The 20,564-nt window shown below is 38.7% G+C and overlaps 1 protein-coding gene across 3 annotated transcripts in view; it reads right to left on the reverse strand.

The window, feature by feature from the left end:
* Positions 1 to 20,036: 20,036 nt before the first annotated feature.
* The window catches only part of CCAR1 (cell division cycle and apoptosis regulator 1), a 46,249-nt gene continuing 45,721 nt past the window's right edge, over positions 20,037 to 20,564 (reverse strand). For all 3 annotated transcript variants that reach the window (XM_054572694.1, XM_054572693.1, XM_054572692.1), the window contains exon 25: positions 20,037 to 20,432. In XM_054572694.1, coding sequence (XP_054428669.1) covers positions 20,373 to 20,432 — 60 coding nt within the window. In that variant the 3' untranslated portion in view covers positions 20,037 to 20,372. The remainder of the gene's footprint in view (positions 20,433 to 20,564) is intronic.

Below are 20,564 nucleotides of genomic sequence, written 5' to 3' on the forward strand. Positions count from 1 at the left end.
GCACATATATTCATGTACTGTAGCTGGAAAATCTATAGAAGGGAAAGGGTACATTAGAAGCTAATGACAACAGTGGTTACCTCTAGAGAAAGGAACAGGGAACAGGGTAAAGAGAAGCTTTCTTTCACTGTGTATTAATTACCATGTGTAAATATTTGTTCAACAAATAGTTACAGAAATACATATCAGGACATTAAGATATCATCTCTGGTCATTTTGACAAATGGGAATTTTAACAACTGTCAGCCTTATTCCCTCAGGAGTAAATAATTGCTAACAATTTACTTCACTCTTCTCCTCCCCTACTTCCAGATGATCCTTCTCTTGTCCACCTTATCATGCCTGAAATTCCTGCCCAGATAATCCCACTGTAGGAAGAGCATGTCTCCAAAGTCACTGTTAAGGCGCATACAATGCCTCTCCTGTTACCACATTTTTGTGCAGATTCTTTTAGCTCATCCAATTTGCTGTTGATTTCAAAAGTGCAGTGGCCCTTCATGGGACAGGACACAGGATCTGTAAAGAGCTTTTGGGCTTCAGCACCACTGAAGAAGATTAACGTGGCTTGTGCTAGAGGAAGGAACGGGAAGATGGTGTCATAACTGAATTGCAGAAGTGACACCAGTGGGAAGTATCTCTCCCAAGAGTCGCTCACATGGAGGATACTTGCTGATACCTTTGGAGACTAGACCAAGGGATCGGCCTTGAGAACAACAGTGAAAGGATCTCTGAGGCAACACCAAAAAGACCATTGTGAGGGCCTCTCTGAGCCAACACAGAGTTTGGAGCTTGGTAATCAGAGGAGGTAAAGGAGCAGCCCTTGACATCAGTGCTGTGTGGCAGTATGTACCAGGGTAACTATAATGAGCATCCTGGGAAAAGACCAGGCCCCTTGCCCCATTTTCTGCATACCAATGTTGTGTGTGTGTGTGTGTGTGTGTGTGTGTGTGTTTAGTTTTTGTTTTTGTTTTTTGACAACTGCAAGGAGTAGAATCCCCAAAACATGGTTAAGAGTCAAACTTTAACCAACTCTGACAAATGGAACTTGGCATTTGCTTTTATTTGGTTTAGAAAACTGGGCCTTGAAAAAGAAGAAATTCACACTTGCTGTATTATAATTGCTATAGAAGGTAAACTGGATTGTTTGATGCTTACATATGCCTGGTGTCTGTCCTAAGCAGAGTGTTCAATGCTCTTCACACCCTGACTCCAGCCTGTCTTTCTAGCTTCATCTTCATTTCCATTCCTGACCTCCTTCTCTAACCCACACCAAGGATCTTGTGATCCAGCAACTCAAAATTACACACCTTCCCAAGCAGATGCTCCCACATCTTTGTTCACACTATTCCATCTGCCTAGGAGGCCTTTTCTCTTTCTACCAGGTGGTATCCTACAAAGCCCAGCTTATAAAGCCTGTGACACATCCAGAAAGATTCCATCTGTTCTTGGAGCACATTGTTAACACATGTGTTAGGAGCTATAATATTTATTTACCAGTTCCATCAGGCAACCGGAGAGAACATAAGGGCCAGGCCCCTGCCTGATTCATCTCTGTGACCCAACACATAGCCCAGTGTCTGGGCTATAGATTCATTCCACCTAAATCAAATCTAATTTAACTAGTGATTCTTCCAGGATAACCATGCTCTTGCTGCTTTCTCAGTGGTCTGCTGTCACTATGCACAAACACACTTCTGGTTTCAGGGTAAATCACAGGAAGACATGGTTGTCCAACAGTCAATGCTCAGGGCAAAGTCTCAAGGACAGGTACACCCAGGACTCACACACCCAGGCACCTGGATTTCGGTGACTTGTCTGGAGTCTGTTTACAACACACATGTTATACTGAGGATGATGTTTGGATTAATCCCCTTAAAATTTTTTCCACATCAGATTCATCAGGCTAAAGCTCCTACATCTTAATTTAGAAAAATCAAGTCTTGACACTTAAGGCTGACTTGGAAAGCATTTCCTATTTGGATTCTCTTTATTATGATCGTTTCCACTTCTACAGCACCTTTCTCCCCTTTACCAGGAAAACAAAAGGGTAGAGGGCTCTGGAGACTGGAGACTCTTGTTTCTATTTCTCAAATGAAAATGTGAGATTTTGCTAAGCAACTGTGCGGACTCAAAGGGCAGAGAAAAGGAAGTGGGGACAGGAGGACATTTAATGCCATTTCTTTAAAAAAAATTACTTTATTTATTCTGCTTACCTTAAGTAAGACTCCAGACCACACTAGCTTTATCTGTAAAATAGGAGTGAAAATACTTGGCCCACCTGAAGGATTCCTTAGGGTCCCTTCCAGGGTCAGGATTCTACAGCTCTGCATTCATACCCAAAGACAGAAACCTAACTTATTTGAAAAAGTCATTGAGTCCAATGTGGTATTAAGAGATGCAAAATCAGAGCCTGAGAGCTAGGTATCCCCAGAGCTGATTCTGATTTGCCTTTAAACAGTTCATTTCTTTATCTTTCCACTAGTGGCAAGAGGCCAACAAAGAAAATAGTATTGGAGAAAAACAGGTTCTTAGCTTGGAACACTAAAAGGCTAACAGTATCAGGAACCCCATGGTTTTGATGCGCCAAGTGTTAAAGAAAAAAATTATTCTTCCCTAACCAGCAAGACTCAGTTGGTTGAGCATCATCCTGCAAAGCGAAAGTTTGCCAATTTGATTCCCAGTCAGGGCACGTGCCCAGGTTGCAGGCCAGTCCCCATTTGGGAAGTGTACCAGAGGTAACCAATAGATGGGTTTTTTCCCCACATCGATGTTTCTCTCCTTCTCTCTCTCTCCCTCCCCTTCTCACTAAAAAAAATAAATAAGTAAAATCATTTTTAAAAAAGAAAAGAAAAAACTATTCTGACATTTGTTAAAACCATAAAGACGACTTTATTAAAAATTATTGCAAAGTTTAGATAGCAGACAGCTATGAAGCAAAGACAGCAAAAAAGCCGGGGATTTTTGCCAAAGAGCAGGATGAGGGATTTGGTGGATAGAAAATTCCTAATGGAAGACCTTAAGGGTAGTATTCTTGCTAACTTGTCCTAACAGAAATCTTGCTAATGGCAGGTCAAGGATTTATACATCAAAAGTGCATGTTGAACTGATTAGATATCAAGGGTGAGGGATTTCAACTAAACTGACTTAGTAGAATTTTTGCTAAGACTGGCTGGGCAGGCAGAGGACAGGATGGGGCCCGAAGTCAAAGCCTCATAGGAACCTGACCAAAGTATGGTCAAGACGAGTCTTTGTCAGGAGCCAGTAAGAACTTCTTGTCACTCTGCCCCTCCCCACTCCATTAAAGAACTAAGACCTAAAAAAAAAAAACACATTTAAATCTTCCATGGGTCGGAGGAAGGTAAGAGGGGATAGAGGGGATAAACAGTAATGGAGGAAGACTTGGCTTTGGGTGGCGCACACACAATATAGGGTACAGATGATGTGTTGTGGAATTGTGCACCTGAAACCTATATAATTTTGCTAACCAGGGTCACTCCAATAAATTCAATAAAAAGGAAAAATAAATATATGACACATCCCATAACCCTATTTTTGTTTGGGAAGTAGGGAACTGGAATAATTATCATTATATTAACAGAAATTATATCTAGATGGTAGAATTACAAGCAATTTTATTTGAGTTTTTTCTATACTTTCCAAAAATTGTATAATAAAAAAAGCCCCAATACCTTTTGGTTTAAAAGAAGTTAAGGCAGCTGACTCTGCTACACTGGACTCTTCAAAGCCTATAGGCTTTCTAACGAAAATGAGGAGATTCAATCACTCTACCTCCCCATTAAACTGAGGGTCAGAGGGCAGATCTCAGAGCTGGAAAAAATTACTTCCGGAAAGAAAACTGGAGCACCAGCCTGTTACAAAGGCTTGCAACTAAGTGCCCTGGAGCCAGAGCAAGTCAGCAAAATTCTTACTATTTGAAACATGGAAAATCAGATTAACTCTTTCCTGACAGCCTCCCCTCCCTGCCCCCACCCCTATTCCCCCCAAAAGAATAAAGTATGAAGGTCTGAGGCAAGGTGCCAAAACCAGTTCCAGGATTTTAAAGGAGAAACCACTTCTCTTCAGTTTTATAACAGCCAAGGGTGTAAAGCTAGGCCTCATATCCCACTATTTACATGCAAATCAGATCTAAAAAAATGAAGCTGGCCCAGGTCCAGGTACTCAGATCTCAAAGGAGCTCTGTTTCCAGAAGGCCCTGCCTTCTAGCTACAAGTCTCTCCTCTGCTTTCTTATGGAGGGAGAGAAGAAGAGATGCTAAGGCATCTCATTCACACACTGAAGTTCTCAGAGATTGGGAAACAAACTGTTGCTTCCCCTCTTCTCACAATCTACCTGTTACCACCTGTTCAAGCTTCTTAACAGCAGGAATCCAGGATTACCTTTTATTCAACCACATATGCGCTCTAGAAGATCCCACAGAGCACTGCTCAAGAGCAAAAAAATGGCTCTCTGAACAAGATGGTAAAGAACAAAAGTGTAATAGGGGCGCACTAGCCCTTCAAGTTAGTGCCCATCAACACTGGTTTAGTACTAAACAGATGTAGTTCATTCAGCATTTTACAGAGGATCCAAATAAAATAGGAGACTTTGTTTAAGTAATTATCACACAACAATAATAAATACTTACTGAGCCTGCTAAATTTCAGGTACCACTTTGGGTAGTAAAGAGGAAGACTGAACCTATAACCAGGACAAAACTCTTAAGCAACTGAGCCACCTGGCCAGGGCCAAGCTAGTGTTTTTAAAAATATCATAGTCTTCATAACAAATTCATGACAAGAAAACAAAGCAGGGGAGGAGATAAAACCTAAAAGAAACTGAGAGACATGTCAACCAATGGATTGGAAAGTGTGGACCTTATCTGGATCCCAATTTGAAGAAACCAAATGCAAAACAATTTATTAGAAATTGAATGCTCACTGGACATTTGATATAAACAACAAAAGGAAAAACAAAGGAATGCATGAAATATGATTTATGAAAAAATAAATATGCTCTTTCTTATTTATTTATTAAAGTATATTTTATTGATTGTTCTTATTGTTGTCCCAATTTTTCCCCCTTTGCATCCCTCCCCCTGGTACCCCACTTCCCTATAGAAATCCCCTCACTTAGTTCACATCCATGGGTTGTACATATAAGTTCTTTGGCTTCTCTATCTCCTATACTGTTCTTAACATGCCCCTGTCTATTTTGCACCTGCCAATTATGTTTTTTAATTCCTGCATCTTTTCCCCCATTCCCTTCCTTCCCTTACCTGGCTGATAACACTCCAAATGATCTCCATATCTATGATTCTGTCCCCATTCTGGTTGTTTGCTTAGTTTACTTTTTATTTTTATTTTTTAGATTCAGTTATTGATAGTTGTGAATTTGTTGACTTTTGAACATTCACAGTTTTGATCTCTTTTTCTTATATAAGTCTCTTTCACATTTCATAATAATGGCTCAGTGATGATGAACTCCTTTCATTCATCACCTTGTCTGAGAAGTACTTTATCTGCCCTTCCATTCTAAATGATAGGTTTGCTAAGTAGAGCAATCTTGGCTGTAGGTCCTTGTTTTTCATCATTTTGAATACTTCTTGCCAGTCCCTTGTTGCCTGCAAAGTTTCTTTTGAGAAATCAGCTGATAGTCTTATGGGTACTCCTTTGGAGGTAACTCTCTGCTTTTCTCGTGTTGCTTTTAAGATTCTCTCTGTATCTTTAACCTTTGGCATTTTAATTATGATGTGTCTTGGGGTGGGCGTCTTTACATGCCTCTTGTTTGGGACTCTCTGTGCTTCCTGAACTTGTATTTCCTTCACCAAATTAGGGAAGTTTTCTTTCATTATTTTTCAAATAAGTTTTCAATTTCTTGCTCTTCCCCTTCTCCTTCTGGCATCTCTATGATTCAGACATTGGCACATTTGGAGGTGTCCCAGAGTCTTCTTATACTATCCTACTTTTTGAAAAATTCTTGTTTCTTCTCTCTGTTCCAGTTGAATGTTTATTTCTTCCTTACATTCCAGATTGTTGATTTGAATCCCAGTTTCCTTCCCTTTACTGTTGGTTCTCTGTAGATTTTTCTTCATTTCACTTAATATAACCTTCATTTCTTCTGGGTCTTTTTTATGCTGTTGAAGTACCCAGTGAGTTCCTGGAGCATCCTGATAACCAGTGTTTTGAACGCTCCATCTGATAGGTTGCTTATCTCCATTTGGTTTAGTTTTGTTCTTTTTCTGGAGTTCTGTTCTGATCTTTCATTTGTGCCATATTTCTTTGTCTCCTCAACTTGGCAGCCTCCCTGTGTTTGTTTCTGTGTAAGAGGTAGAGCTGCTTTGACTCCCTGTCTTAGTGGTGTGGCCTATTGTTGAAAAGGCACCTGTAAATTGTGTGGGACAGAGCCTTAGGTAATTGCCAGGGTAGGGCAACTGTTTCACCACTTTGTGGCTCTGTGTAGAGGGAGGGCTCAGAGAGGGGACTCCACTGCTTGGCTTCTGAAGGTTTGCCCAGTGCCCACTCCATTTCCAGCCACTTCACCCATTCCTCATATACAACTGGCGCCATTCTGGCTGCTGTCCTGGCGTTGAATCCCAAAGTGGGTGGGTTTGCATACATTTTAAGACCTTGTTGGCCCTTTAAGCAGAATTTCCTGAAAATCCAGCAGTTTCTTCTGCCACCCCAACCCCCACTCATTTTTACAACCCAAAGTTTTGGGAATTTATCATCCTTGTGCTAGAACCCTGGTCTATGTGGGCTGGCCTGGGGCTAGGGTTGCTTACTCCCAAGGTATCCCTGATTTTTATCCACCAAATGTGATTGTGGGACCACTTCTGCCCATTCCACTGATGCTTCTGCCTCTCTGCACCACACTGTGCCTTTCCATCCATCTTTGTGTTTCTGCCCCTCCTACCCATCTGGATGAATGTAGCTTCTTAAATCCTTGGTTGTTCGACTTCCATACAGTTCAATTTTCTGGCAATTCTGGGTGTTGTTTTGAAATTTAGTTGTAATTCTTTTTGTGGTGGCATGAGGAGGCAAAGACACCTCTATCTTGACCGGAAGTTCACATATGCTCTTAAAATACTTCCACTTTGCTCCCTCATCATCTGCCCTCTTCCCAACTCTCCCACAGAATGCCTCCACCTTTTAAAAAAATATATCAGTATGTTAGATAAGTTGGTAATTTTCTTTTCTGCTCTTCAGTAAAAATAATTACTAACCCTCAGTCATCTCCTCTTATAATAAGGTACATCTAGTTAGCAGAATCTTTATAAAATATACTTGCCAAAAACACAAAAACATTAATATTTTAAAATAATATCTTTGAAGGAGAGAAATGTCTGGTTTTCAATAAACTCTGGCTTCATACTCTCCCTACAAACAAAAACAAAAATGAACAAACAAATAAAAACAACCAGGAGAGAAAAATAACAGCCCTGGAAAACAGAAGTGTTATGAGCCTTCAAATAGAGTTAGGAAACTAAAATTTTGGTTTCTATCAGAGTTGTGACATTGTTCCTCATATTGGGCCAAAATCCACACTGAGAATATTAAAATGTGTTTCCTTTTTTAAAATTTATTTTCATTTTAAAAAGTATGTATTTTATTGATTATGCTCTTACAGTTGTCCCATTTTTTCCTCCCCTTTATTTCCCTCCACCCTGCACCAGCATTCCCCTCCCTGCTTTAGTTCATGTGCATGGGTCATGCATATAAGTTCTTTGGCTTCTCCACTTCCTATACTATTCTTAACCTCCCCCTGTCTATTTTGTATCTACCATTTATGCTTCTTATTCCCTGTACCTTTTTCCTCCTTTTCTTCTCTCCCCCTCCCTGCTGATAACTTTCCATGTGATCTCCATTTCCGTGATTCTGTTCCTGTTCAGCTTCTTTGCTTAGTTTGTTTTTGGTTTTGGTTTTGTTTTTAGGTTTTGTGTTGATAGTTGTGAGTTTGTTGTCATTTTACTGTGCATAATTCCTTATCTTCTTCTTTTTCTTAGGTAAGTCCCTTTAACATTTCATATAATAAGAGCTTGGTGATGATGAGCTTCTTTAACTTGACCTTACCTGGGAAGCACTTTATCTGCCCTTCCATGCTCAATGATAGATAGCTTCGCTGGGTACAGTAATCTTGGATGTAGGTCCTTCCTTGCCTTTCATGACTTTGACTACTTCTTTCCAGCCCCTTCTTGCCTGCAAGGGTTCTTTTGAGAAATCAGCTGATAGTCTTATGGGAACTCCTTTGTAGGTAACTATCTCCTTTCGTCTTGCTGTTTTTAACATTCTCTCCTTATCTTTCATCTTGGGTAATGTAATTATGATGTGCCTTGGTGTGTGCTTCCTTGGGTCCAACTTCTTGGGACTCTCTGAGCTTCCTGGATCTCCTGGAAGTCTACTTTCTTGGCCAGATTGGGGAAGTTCTCCTTCATTATTTTTTCAAATAAGTTTTCAATTTCTGGCTCTTCCTCTTCTCCCTTCTGGAACCCCTATGATTCAGGTGTTGGAACATTTAAAGTTGTCCTGGATGTGCCTAAGCCTCTCATTTGTTTGAATTCTTGTTTTTTCATTCTGTTCTGGTTGAATGTTTATTTCTTCCTTCTGCTCCAAATCATTGAGTCCCAGTTTCCTTCCCTTCACTGATGGTTCCCTGTATATATTTATTTATTTCATTTTGCAAAGCCTTCAATTCTTTTCCCTCCATTTTGTGACATAGTCAACCATTTCTGCGAGCATCCTGATTACCAGTTTTTTAAACTGTGCATCTGTTTGCCTCTTTTCATAGCTTAGTTATATTTTTTTCTGGAGTTTTGACCTTTTTTTTCATTTGGACCATATTTCTTTGTCTCAGTTCACCTGTTATGTTGTAAGGGGTGGAGCCGTAGGTGTACACCAGAGAGGGACAACCCACTTTGCTGGGGTACGGGTACAAGGGGAAGCATTTTAAGCTGTAAAAGATGACACTTAAGTAGTTACTGCTAGTAGTACAAAACAGGAGTGGCTCTGACCCTGCAGCTTAGACTTTCAACTGTTATTTTAAGAAGTTTAATAGTTTTACAGTCAAGATAAGCATGATTAGCCCTGGCTGGGTAGCTCAGTTGGTTGGAGTGTCATCCTGAGTGCATTCCATCCCCAGTCAGAGCACATAAAAAATCAACCAATGGCCCTGGTTAGTGCGTCTCAGTGGACTGTTGGCCTGCAAACCGAGATGTCGCAGGTTTGATTCTTGGTTAAGGCACATGTTTGGGTTGAGGGCCAGGTCCACAGCTGGGGGCGTGCAAGAAGCCATGGATAGATGTTTCTCTGCCTTTCTTTCTCCCTGCCTTCCCCTCTTTCTAAAACTAAATAAGTAAAGTCTTTTAAAAAAATCAACCAATGAATGCATAAATAAGTGTAACAACAAATTAATGCTTCTCTTCCTAAAATTAAAAAAAAATTTTTTTAAATATAAGCGCCATTAAATCATAGCTGGCATGAATCAGCATTAAGTGTAGAATAAAGCTGGAATTTGGATTCTCTTTAATTTTTTATTGTAATAATATCTGTTGTCATGTGTAGGTCAATCCATCCTTTCCTGTTTGGCCTGACTAAACCCTTTATACCATCTATTAGTTTCCTATCTCATACCTACACCATGACATTTCAATCTTCCAATGTAAGTTGTCCAGAATAACCACCGGAAAATCTACCCAGTTGTCACTCTGGATATAGGTACATTAACAGCATAACTGCTCATTCTCTCAATAATTGTAACAGAAATATATTTGTGACTTCATAATCCTGTGCAATGGACTCAATGACTTTTTTCAAAACCTTTTGTCCTATTCAGACAAAAAAGGGTCAGCTCCCAGAAAACAGGAACTCATCTGCTATTTATTAAAAAATATCTATTACAAATCCTTAATAATTTAAAACAAGAGTCCTGCTGAACCAATGTTGAATGCCGAAGAAAGGAAGAAGCTTGTGCACCACAGCTCTGACCTTGGCGTGATTTTTTATGGTGATCTGAAGACTAATGGAGACCCAGGCAACCAAGTCAAACATGACCAAGACTTAAAACAGAAACAACTGTTAAAGAATTAGCTTTACAATGGTAGAATCTTCATTTTATTCCAAATTCCAGTTCAAATGGTGATGGTTGGTTGGCTGGTTCTCTTCTGGAAACAGTAGCTCAAAGGTTAAACATTCAATTCCTGAGAATGCCTCCTGAGTGTCAAAAGCCTGGGATAAATAACAGCTGGGTTTGGAAAATGGCCTAAGGGTAGCCAAGGCTACAAGAGTACTCTCTGCTGTAAGGAAGAATGGGTTAATATAGGCTTTAATTATTTATGTTATAGTCAGAAATGGCAAGTGGTCTTTGTGTGGCCAGGAACTGGCTTTCAACAGGTCTAGTTAGCTGAAAAACAAAGTAAATGGACATTAAATATTTATTCTTCATACTGTATTAGAGGTAGATTCTGCTCTTTACCTGCCTGAAGACATAAAGGCTTGAGGTAACCAGTGAGCTGCATTTAGAAGTGCAAACTTTTTTTTAAATGGAAAATAGTGTGTATTTTCTGAAATAACTGTCTCATTACAAATATTTTAAGGGAGTGAAATATGCATATAGGCACGAGTATGTGAACCTGAGTGGTGAACTGATAAAACACTAGTCATATGAGTTAAAATAATTCCAAGATAACAAGGTTAGAAAACAATGTCATTTGACTTTTAGTTATACAAGAAAACATAAGATGGCAACTGGGATTCAAATTCCTTTGTTTTACCACTGGTGCTTATATCGAGGATTTACTTGGTGTCCCTTAGGATGAATTAAGTTCAGTCCATATCCTTCATAAGGATTCACGTCTCTCAGATATGTATTTTCCAAATGCATCATCACTGCCACTGTGAAACTCTTGGGGCATCAGCTTCTAGCTGAATCTTCTGATTTTGATGGTTTCTTGTCTCAACCCACAGTAAGAGTCCCTGGTCTCTGGCATAGGTGGGGGCACAGTGTGCCCGAGACACCCGGGGAGAGACTGGGGAAGGAGGCCCTGGGGAGAGAACTGAGCAGCCAGCGGGATCTCGGTGCTGACTCGTCCACCATGCACCAGAAGCCATCCTGCTCAGACAGAGACCCAGAAGTGCAAACTTTTAAAATGACTGGGAAGCCATGTTCAACCAGCAAGTGAATCTAAGGTCTTACCAAGCCCAGATGGTGTGCAATGTTGAACCCCTCTCCATTTATCTGGGGACCACGACAGAGTAACTTGATTTTTTGGATTGTGTTTTCTCACTTTTAGAATGGGGAAAATAAGATAACCAATGTTTTTTTCTTCCTGAAACACAGACTAACTGCCCTATCAATTTTCCAAACTCTAACATGACCCTCGCAAAGGAGAATTTGTCATAGTAAACTAACCCCAAGACTAACTTATCTTTTTGGTTTACCTGTAATTGGAAAACTTAGTGATCATGAACTGGAGCATAAAAATTCCTCATATTTTGTTTCTTTAGATATGTTTTCAAAAAGTTAACAGCTTCTTGAAGATCACATTTAAAATTGTTGCCTGTGCTTTACAAAATTTCATTTACCTGAACTGCTAGAGCAACAGTACAGTATCATCTATTGTTGCATGCATATGTAACGAAAGGTGAAATCTGCACCTGACTTAGCTCAGAGAATTTTTAGGGCAAAGGCCATGAAAACACAAATAAGTGCTAATTTTCAAGTCTTTGGCCCTGGCTGGTGTGGCTTAGTGCACTGAGCACTGGCCTGTGAACCAAAGGGTCGCCAGTTCCACTCCCAGTCAGGATACACGCCTGGGCTGAGGGCCAGGTCCCCAGTGTAGGGTGTACGAGAGGCAACCACACATTGATGTTTCCCTCTCTCTCTCTCCCCCCCTTCTCTTCTATAAATAAATAAATAAATAAATAAATTTCTTTTTAAAAAACAAAGTCTTTGGAGAAAGTTAAAATTTTGAAGTTAAATTAACCTAGGACAAACCTTATTCAGAGAGGTGCTCTCTTAACCACGTGTTACAATATTGACGCTGTAGTAGTGCAATAGGGAGAAAAATTAAAGTGATTACATAGCATTCTTTGATGTCAGATCCAGGGCACATGGATTCCAAAAACTGGTAAATTGGAAAACTATCTGCTCTCAAGACACTGTAAAACAATATCAAGTGCCAACTACTTAAAAGATAATTGAGACAACTAAACCTAGACTTCATAATGTTTTTATTTTTTTAAAGTTTTTTTTAAAAGATTATATATTTTTAGAGAGGCAAAGGGATGGAGAGAGTAAAACATCAATGTGAAAGAGAACATCCATCAGTTGCTTCTCAAAGGTACCCCAACTGGGGAACCAAACCTGTAACCCAGGCATGTGCCCTGACTGGGGATTGAACCTGTGACCTTTCGCTTTGTGGGACTATACCCACCTGAGCCACACCTGTCAGGGTGACTCCGTAATATTTTTAAAATTTAAATACCTTAGTAAAGCATAAATGTTTTCAATGTGAGAAACTGAAAATGTGAGGGGGAAAATTTCAATGAGGGTTAAGCCAAAAACTATAGTTACTCAAGGGATGCCCACGGTGATTTTTGTCACCATTAGGAGGACATTCTCCTGACAGGTTCACACACTTTACATGGACAAAATGTCAACACATTCAGGTATGTGCACCAATCGGAATCGAACCAGAGATCTTTCAGTTTGTGGGACACTGCCTAACCCACTGAGTCACCAGTCACGGCTGCTTGCTGGTCTTGAGTTTACTTGAAGTTTGTGGACAATTACAGTTTTCTACCTCTGGGTTTGTTTCTTAAAGTGATCTTTATCTGCAAGCTGCTGGGGGCTCTCAAGCAGCCAAGAGCTAAAACATAACCAAGTTCTAAAACTGAAGGAGCAGAAGGCTTAGCTTTTGAATGGCAAGGTCCTTATTTTATTCCAAATCCGAATTCACTCTGAATTTGATTTCATACAACTTGAAATTACACTGGCTCTAACAAAACATTAAATATATTAGAATGCCTTTTTTTTTTTTTTTTTTTTAAGATTTTCCTTTTATTTTCAGAGAGAGGGGAGGGCGAAAAACATCAATCAGTTGCCTCTTACACACTCCCAACTGGGGACCTGGCCTGCAACCCAGGCATGTGCCCTGACTAGAAATCATACAGGCGATCTTTTGGTTCACATGCTGAAACTCAATCCACTGAGCCACACCAGCCAGGGCAGAACGCTTAGATGTTTTTGACTAGTAAGTATCTGTAAAACCACCTGAGGTTAAGCCTGCATTTCAGCACTGCCTAGCTATATGTATCAGGTTATCTCTAAACTGCAAATTTACGCTCAGTTTTGAGCTGATCCAAGCTGTATGCCATTTTAGAAGTGTTCATCACACCAATGTCTAAGGTGCATTACTTTCATTGTCCTAAATATGGTATAAACTCAAATGCTACTACCCTCACAGGGCTCTGGTCTTCAATCAAAATTGGTATAGATCAGCCTCTCTTTTTGCTCCTGGCCCTCCGCCTAAGTTGTTTGCTTAACTTGGGGCCTACCTCTGAATCCTGCCTCTGTGGTTGGGGTCCTGACAGTCTGCAAAATCCTCTCTTTAGGGGCTGGCCTGTCTTCACGGCCCTACCACTGACTGAGGTCTAATTCAAACTAATCAACTCCCTGGAACTCAGATTATAATCTGCCTGAGTTTTAGTAACACTGACACAGCCTAGAGGACTACTGTCTCCTCACCTTTTACTCTCTCCACCCACCAGATTAGACCTTTGGGACACTGAAGTCAGCTTGTACACAGTATTTGGGACTATTGGCCACCCCTGGGTATGGCCTAGGGGAGAAACATAGTTAGGATGACCCCCCACACATCACTAGTCCCATATTCTACATACTCTAGTTCCCTAACTCAATGGAGCAACAGTTTAGAAACATATCTAACTTACCCCTATTAAGTTTCCCTCACCATTACCTTGCCCAATCAGAGCGATTTCTCTATGAGGGCCTAACTAGTCATGGAAGCTCCCCTTTTGCCTCAAGGAGAGAACACAAACTTCTTCAGTTAAGGCTTCCAAGGATGAAGTCACTGCCTTGAAGATTAGTCCCTTTAAGATTCAGGAAGATGACTAACCCTTGGCTGGAGACACACAGACAACCTGGAGTTAAAATGAAAGCCTTTGCTCACAACTCACATATTTTCAAGAGATCCTCCCTTACTGCATGTTATCTGCCTAATCCTTGCCCTCTAATTTTCTTGACCTCCCCACTGTCAAAAGGCTTTGTTGTCTATTGTTTACTTCATCTCCTGCTGATCATCTCAATCGGTTTTCTTCCTTCTCAGCCCAGCAATCTACTCTGGTGTTCTTGCCCAAGCCTGCTGATAGGACCCCTCACCATTTACCCGCTCTCCCAAGGAAGCACTTGCCAACCTTCACCAACGATTATGTCTGAGCACACTACTCGTCACTTACCTGACAGTGGAAACCATGTTAACTACACACAGGCACTCGACATTAGATAGTGCTCAGAATTTGATACCTCATAAAGGAAGTGCACAGCGATGTCAGGTTGAGGGTGAGAAGTAAAAACAAACAAAAAACCCTAAAACTGCTTTTTCTCAGCCTAATTTAGTTGCCCGAGCAGTTACGACCCTCCCCATGAAGAAACTATTTTAAAGTAGCTTTTCAAAGTGACTATCCTACAGGTTCCTAGACTTGCTTTCATTAAACAAGTAATAGCTTATACTTAAATATTACTTAATGTAGTAATTTATCCCTAAAGAAAAAGCCCAAGTTGCTCAGAATATTCCCAAGGAAACGGCTGCTTTTCTTGGAGGTTTTTTGGTGTGTTTTTGTTTTTTTTTTAAATCACTTATCAAGGAGGGAATTACCTGCTGTTAGTTCAAAGGTTCTCTAAGTTAGTTAACCTAGAACAGCAGCAGCAGTCAGGACCTGGAACTTGTTAGAAATGTAAATTCTTGGGCTCTACCCAACTTCCAATCAGAGATTCTGGTGCCCAGTCAGTAGTTTAACAAGCCTTCCAGGTGATTCTGATTCTGATGCATGCTAATTTAAGAACCACTGCCTCAGCTTAGGCATAATGATCACATTCAGACTCCATCATTAATGGGGATGAAGTAAGAAGCTGACTCAGTGACTTAACTACTTTATCTATGACATAATATGTCCTCTATACACATAAGAAAAACTAAGTATATAATTTATAGTCAAAAGTACTTTGTGACTTAATCTTCACTTGTGTACAAACCTGAGGTTTGTTTTTAAAGTAGTGAACACCAAAAGCAGGTCAACAATGCCCATAAAGTGACTAAAAGTAGACAATAATCAGTTTGCCTTAGGCACTCCTGGTTTACATTTGGTGTCCTTATATAATTATTCTTGGCACCATCCTCTTCTCTCAAAAGGTTCCCAGTTTAGACAAACTATGGCTGAAAGAGCACTCACTTTATTAATAAAAAATAAAGCAGTGAAATGTGTTAATGATTCCTGAAAAATTCTTATCATTCCACTAAGCTTCATTTAACAAAAACAATTTGTAAGAATATTCTTAAATATTTACTTTAATTAACTTCAAAACAGTCTGAATACAAAATTGTGGTGGAACAAATTTCTTTCCTGGAACCCACAGACATGGCAACTACGCTGCAGTTAAACCAGGACATTTGTTGAACACTGTTATGTCCTACAGAGGAGCCTTCTATGGTCCCTCTAATTACTGTGTTCACTTCAGTCCTTTGTCTAAAATCAATACATGCTTTTGTACCTACTTCACATCACTAGGAGCACATTTTTGGGGAGGTTGGCCAAAGAGTCTGTATGGTTTTTTCCGTAAAACAAAAGACATTTTTCATTTTCACCAATAACTTCATTGATTTGGGTATTTTGAGTATGTCAGCCACCTCCCAGGTGGCAGTGTAAGGCTGACTGTTCTCAACTAATGTATCAATTTGACTGCTATCTATTTCAACTGGTCTACCACACCGTGAATGTTGTCCAGTGAGAAATCTCAAGCTCAAAACTTTGCAAACCACTTCTGATACGATCGATCAGTCACAGCACCTTTTCCATACACTACACAAATCTTTGTTTCAGCTGCAATTTTACCTTCTTGAAATAATAAAGCATAATATGTCAAAAATGTTGCATATTTTTTCCACCTTCAATATTAAAATGGCCACACAAAAATTCACCAATTTTGATGTTCTTTTTAAAAAAATCCATGCTGATATGACGGCTGCCACATTACAATCTAACAAAATTGCTTCAAATGAAATTAAGAAACCTAAGCACTACTAGAACCATCTTATGGAAAAACCCAAATGAACTTCTTAGCCAACCTCATACACGGCTTCTGACAATGCAAACCCGTCCCAGGTTCTCTCCGATCCACAATGCTCCCTCAGAGTTAACCTGTGGACATGCAAGGGTCTGATTCGGGTAAGAGCATTCTGGGCTTTGAAAAGGCCCTATCGAAGGAAGTAGGGAAGGAAGTGTTCCTTCTACACTATGTATATGACCATCAAGGTTCATGAGGGCCCTTTAGTATCATGTCAAATCTTAGAAATGACTCTTGAGCCCCAACCATAGTATTTTTTATGAATCCTAGTCAGTAAAGATCTAAGTAGCTAAGGGAATTCAGGCTCTGAGTAGCCTCTCAAGGGTCAGTTATCACATGGATCAGAGAGAACTCACAAAGACTGGCCTGGACCCCAGCAAGCCACTGAAGATACTATTCCTTTCCTGATGAAATTGTCAACAATTTTATTTAGATACCTAAAGAGGGTATCTTTACTGTTTGCTATATACAAGTAGCATTACCTGTTTTCACCAAATTCTTTTGTGCCTTGTGGGCATGGATACCCATGGACAGACTCCATAATACATCTACAAGTTTTGTCCATGTTCTAATAAGCAAACTCATCCATATTTAACACATTCCAAATTCCTTTCTTTAGCAGAAAATTATATTTCTAAATGTTTTTTCTTTTGCTTTTTTCATAAATATACCTTCTTAAGAGAAAGAGTCACCACCTCTGTATTAAGGCACGACACAATTATACTGTCATTGTGGCAGAAATCTCTGCTGTTCCTTCCCTTGATCTTGGCTAAAACTGTGCTCCACAGGAGTAAGGCACTTGATACTTGTTCTTCAACTGAAGATAAAGAAGGTGCCTGACACCTGAGACTCCTAGGATTGTCATGGTCTTTGGTCCTTGTCCAAGTTCGTAAGTCTCTACTGCTGCTGAAAATGGACACTAAAATTTGTCAAAAATACAAAAGGACAACTTCAAGTGTCATTCCTCCTGAGTCTACCTTTGGCAAAATATCTCCAAGGCTTTCACCCTTAGCAAACACACATTTACATATCCTGGCCACTCTACAAAACTAAAGAAAAAATACCCAGGGGTACACAACTGATGGAATGTTCTCTGCAAGTCTTGCACCTGTGCAGGGGCCAAGGCGCAATTATACGATAACACCTTCAGTGTTACTCTAAGCTCTCAGGGTACAAGGAGAAGGCGGATGAAAAGGGCATCAGCTAATCTCTCCCACCTACTCTAGTCCACCCAGTTCAGAGTTTTTACATGTTTCTTCTGTTTTACAATTATATTGAGACAATGTTTTCCAAAGAACTGAAGACTAAATTTAGATTTCACCCTACTAAAACACATGAGAGGGAAAATGGTAAAAACTCCTGTGACTGCAGAATTCCCTGAAACATAATTTGTTCAATTTCTTAATATACATTCAATTATATAAAAATATTCTATAAACCTATGAAATTTGTCATCCAAATCAGATGTTACTAGAATAATACCAAAATCACCTCTGAGATTTTCCAAGTTTATTAAGTGTCAGTGAGTAGTTAATTCTGACTCTCTGATCAGCTTCCCCCTTTACCATTTCTAGAATTTTGTTTATGGAATGTATTTCAAATATTCTGAAATAGTATCTTGTAACAATTCTTTGGATTGCATTCAAAATTTTTATTTGTTTTTGCCTTGATGACTATTTTCAGAGGGTTAGGCCTAATCTTTTGCTTCTCCAAAATATGTTGGGATTATTTCTAGTAATCCACGCAGTCCCACTGTCTCTTGTGATGGTTCATTATCAATTTCCCAACAGAAATAGAAGTTCTCTCATCTATTAGGACAGCTAATACCCAAGAACCAGCACTCTTCTGCCACCTGAATTTTATAATGGGATTAAGACCCATACTTTCTTCATCAGTAAAACTATCCATTCATTCAAGGTTTTAGGATTGTTAGGATAGATAAAAGGCAAGGGCACCTCAAATCATCTTAAAGGGGCACACAAACTTAAGCCAGTTGGAGAAGAATCCTATAGTCTCTGAATAAACTCTGATTCATAAGCCAATTATTAGTCACCTGTAATTCCAAGAAGTAACGGGTTGTGGTTAGGAGATCAGACCAGGTAAAATATTTAAAAGTATGTGTTGGATTATTACTGAACATTTTGAGAGGAGTGAAGAGTATACATAAGCAAAGTCTTAGTGTCACTGTAATTCTCTTTAAAAAGTATTTTTTGTGTTGTTACAATTCTGAAGAGTAATTTTCTAGGACTTAAGCAAAATTCAGAAATACTAAATAACTAAAATTTCAATTGTCTTACAATGACTGAACCAAGTACTAGAAATTCAAAAACAGGCACTGACAACATAAAAATGATGGGAAAATAAAATTAAATCTTATAAACTACTTTGTTATATGATTAATTTTTTGACTTGGTTAATGGTAAATGAGAGAATAAACTGCAGCTGGAGAACAACTGCATTTTACTTCTGAATATTCAAAACAATTTAAAAAGGCAAAAAACAGGTTCTCTTTACCTCATTTTCTCTAAGACCAAATTTTCTATATGTAACTTGCTTTTTTTCCTAGCTTAGAAATTTATCTCCAAGAAATAATATAATGGAAAGATTTATGGTTTTTCTCCATTCTCCCAGTATTATTCTGATTTAACTAACTCTGGGAAAAATAAGTCTGACAGGTGGGCTTTACAATTATTTTTCTCATTTACTGCAATAAAAACATACTCAAAGTTAACTATATTCTTTGCTGTATTTTAGTTAAAAGTTTACCTCCAAGATTTTAGTTAAAAGTTTATCTCCAGATAAACTTAACGTTTCATCTTACTTTAAAGATTGTTTCATCTTAAAGGAGAAAATAATTGCAAATTATGGATCAATCTGTAATCTGACTTTAGAGAAGTTCAACAAACCATAAGACCAGAAAACAGCAACTTAAAAACATACCACTTAACCCAATACTACTTTAAGTCAGTTTCTCAACCTGAGTACTACTGACATTTTGGACTAGATATAATTCTTTGTTGTAGGGGTCTGTCCTACAACAGGCAACGCGGGGTGTTTAGCAACATCCTTCACCTCTACCAACTACATGCCAATAGCACTCACTCAGTAGTGACAAGCAGAACTGTCTCAAGACATTGCTAAATGTCCTCTGGGGACAAGTTCACCACCTGTTGAGAATCACTATTTAACAGTATATCACACCTTCTACCCCTTTGGCTCAACAGCTAATCAACTCTTATGTGTCCCGTGAAATTCTGAAGGAAGTACACAGACTAATAAAAATATTATTTTTAATTAAACAAGGCTTAACTTAAGGCATCATACTGACATCTACTGGTTTGGTACTAAACTGTACACTTGATATATACTGCAAAACCCCCCTCAAAATTAGAATATAGATATTATTCTTAGAAAATAGAACAATTCATTGAAAGCAGTAACATTAACATCAGAATTATTAGTTCTACTTAAAGCCTCAAATATATAGTATCAATGGTAATTGTCAATGCTTTCTTAGTTTTTGATGACTGTCCTTTGGGTGAACTGAATTTTTAATGAATGTTTTCATGACATTCATAACATTTGCAAAACTTAAGCAGCATGCTATTTTATGATTTATACTGAAATTTTAAAATAGAAAAAAAATTTAAACCCTAATAATAAATAAATAAAATTGCAACAATTTTCTAGGTGTTTTAATAAAAGACATTTGGTAATTAAATACTGTCAATTAAATAGATGAACTTTATTGGGGTTAAAACTATAACAAAGTTCATCCTAAAACATTTTGCAATGCAAAATTATTTCACTCAAGGAGTGTTTAATAATTTGAATGCCAGGAATTACAAGCAATTTTCAAAAGCAGAGACTCTCACATTCATAAAACTTTATACATCATTTGAACTAACAGACATTTATACTACTAAAATCAAACATGCATCACTTTCAAACATCTTGTATCATGATTTTTTTTATATTACATTATTTAACAGCATTCCTCATCACTACATGTATCATCATACACTTGCACCATTCTCCTTGGATTTCTGATCTTTATCGTCACTCTTCACATTATCCTATAAAATACAGACAAGGAAAAGTGTATTTTATTAAACTCTCTTAAATGTAACTTTAAAAATAAACATCAGTAAACAGAGATACCCCATTTTACTATAGATGGAAAATTGACCCTGGGAGCAACTATGAAA

Source organism: Pteronotus mesoamericanus, unplaced genomic scaffold (assembly GCF_021234165.1).
Source record: "Pteronotus mesoamericanus isolate MK-2021 breed Mesoamerican mustached bat unplaced genomic scaffold, CSHL_Meso_final contig_24, whole genome shotgun sequence".
In the NCBI taxonomy this organism is placed as follows: Eukaryota; Metazoa; Chordata; class Mammalia; order Chiroptera; family Mormoopidae; genus Pteronotus; species Pteronotus mesoamericanus.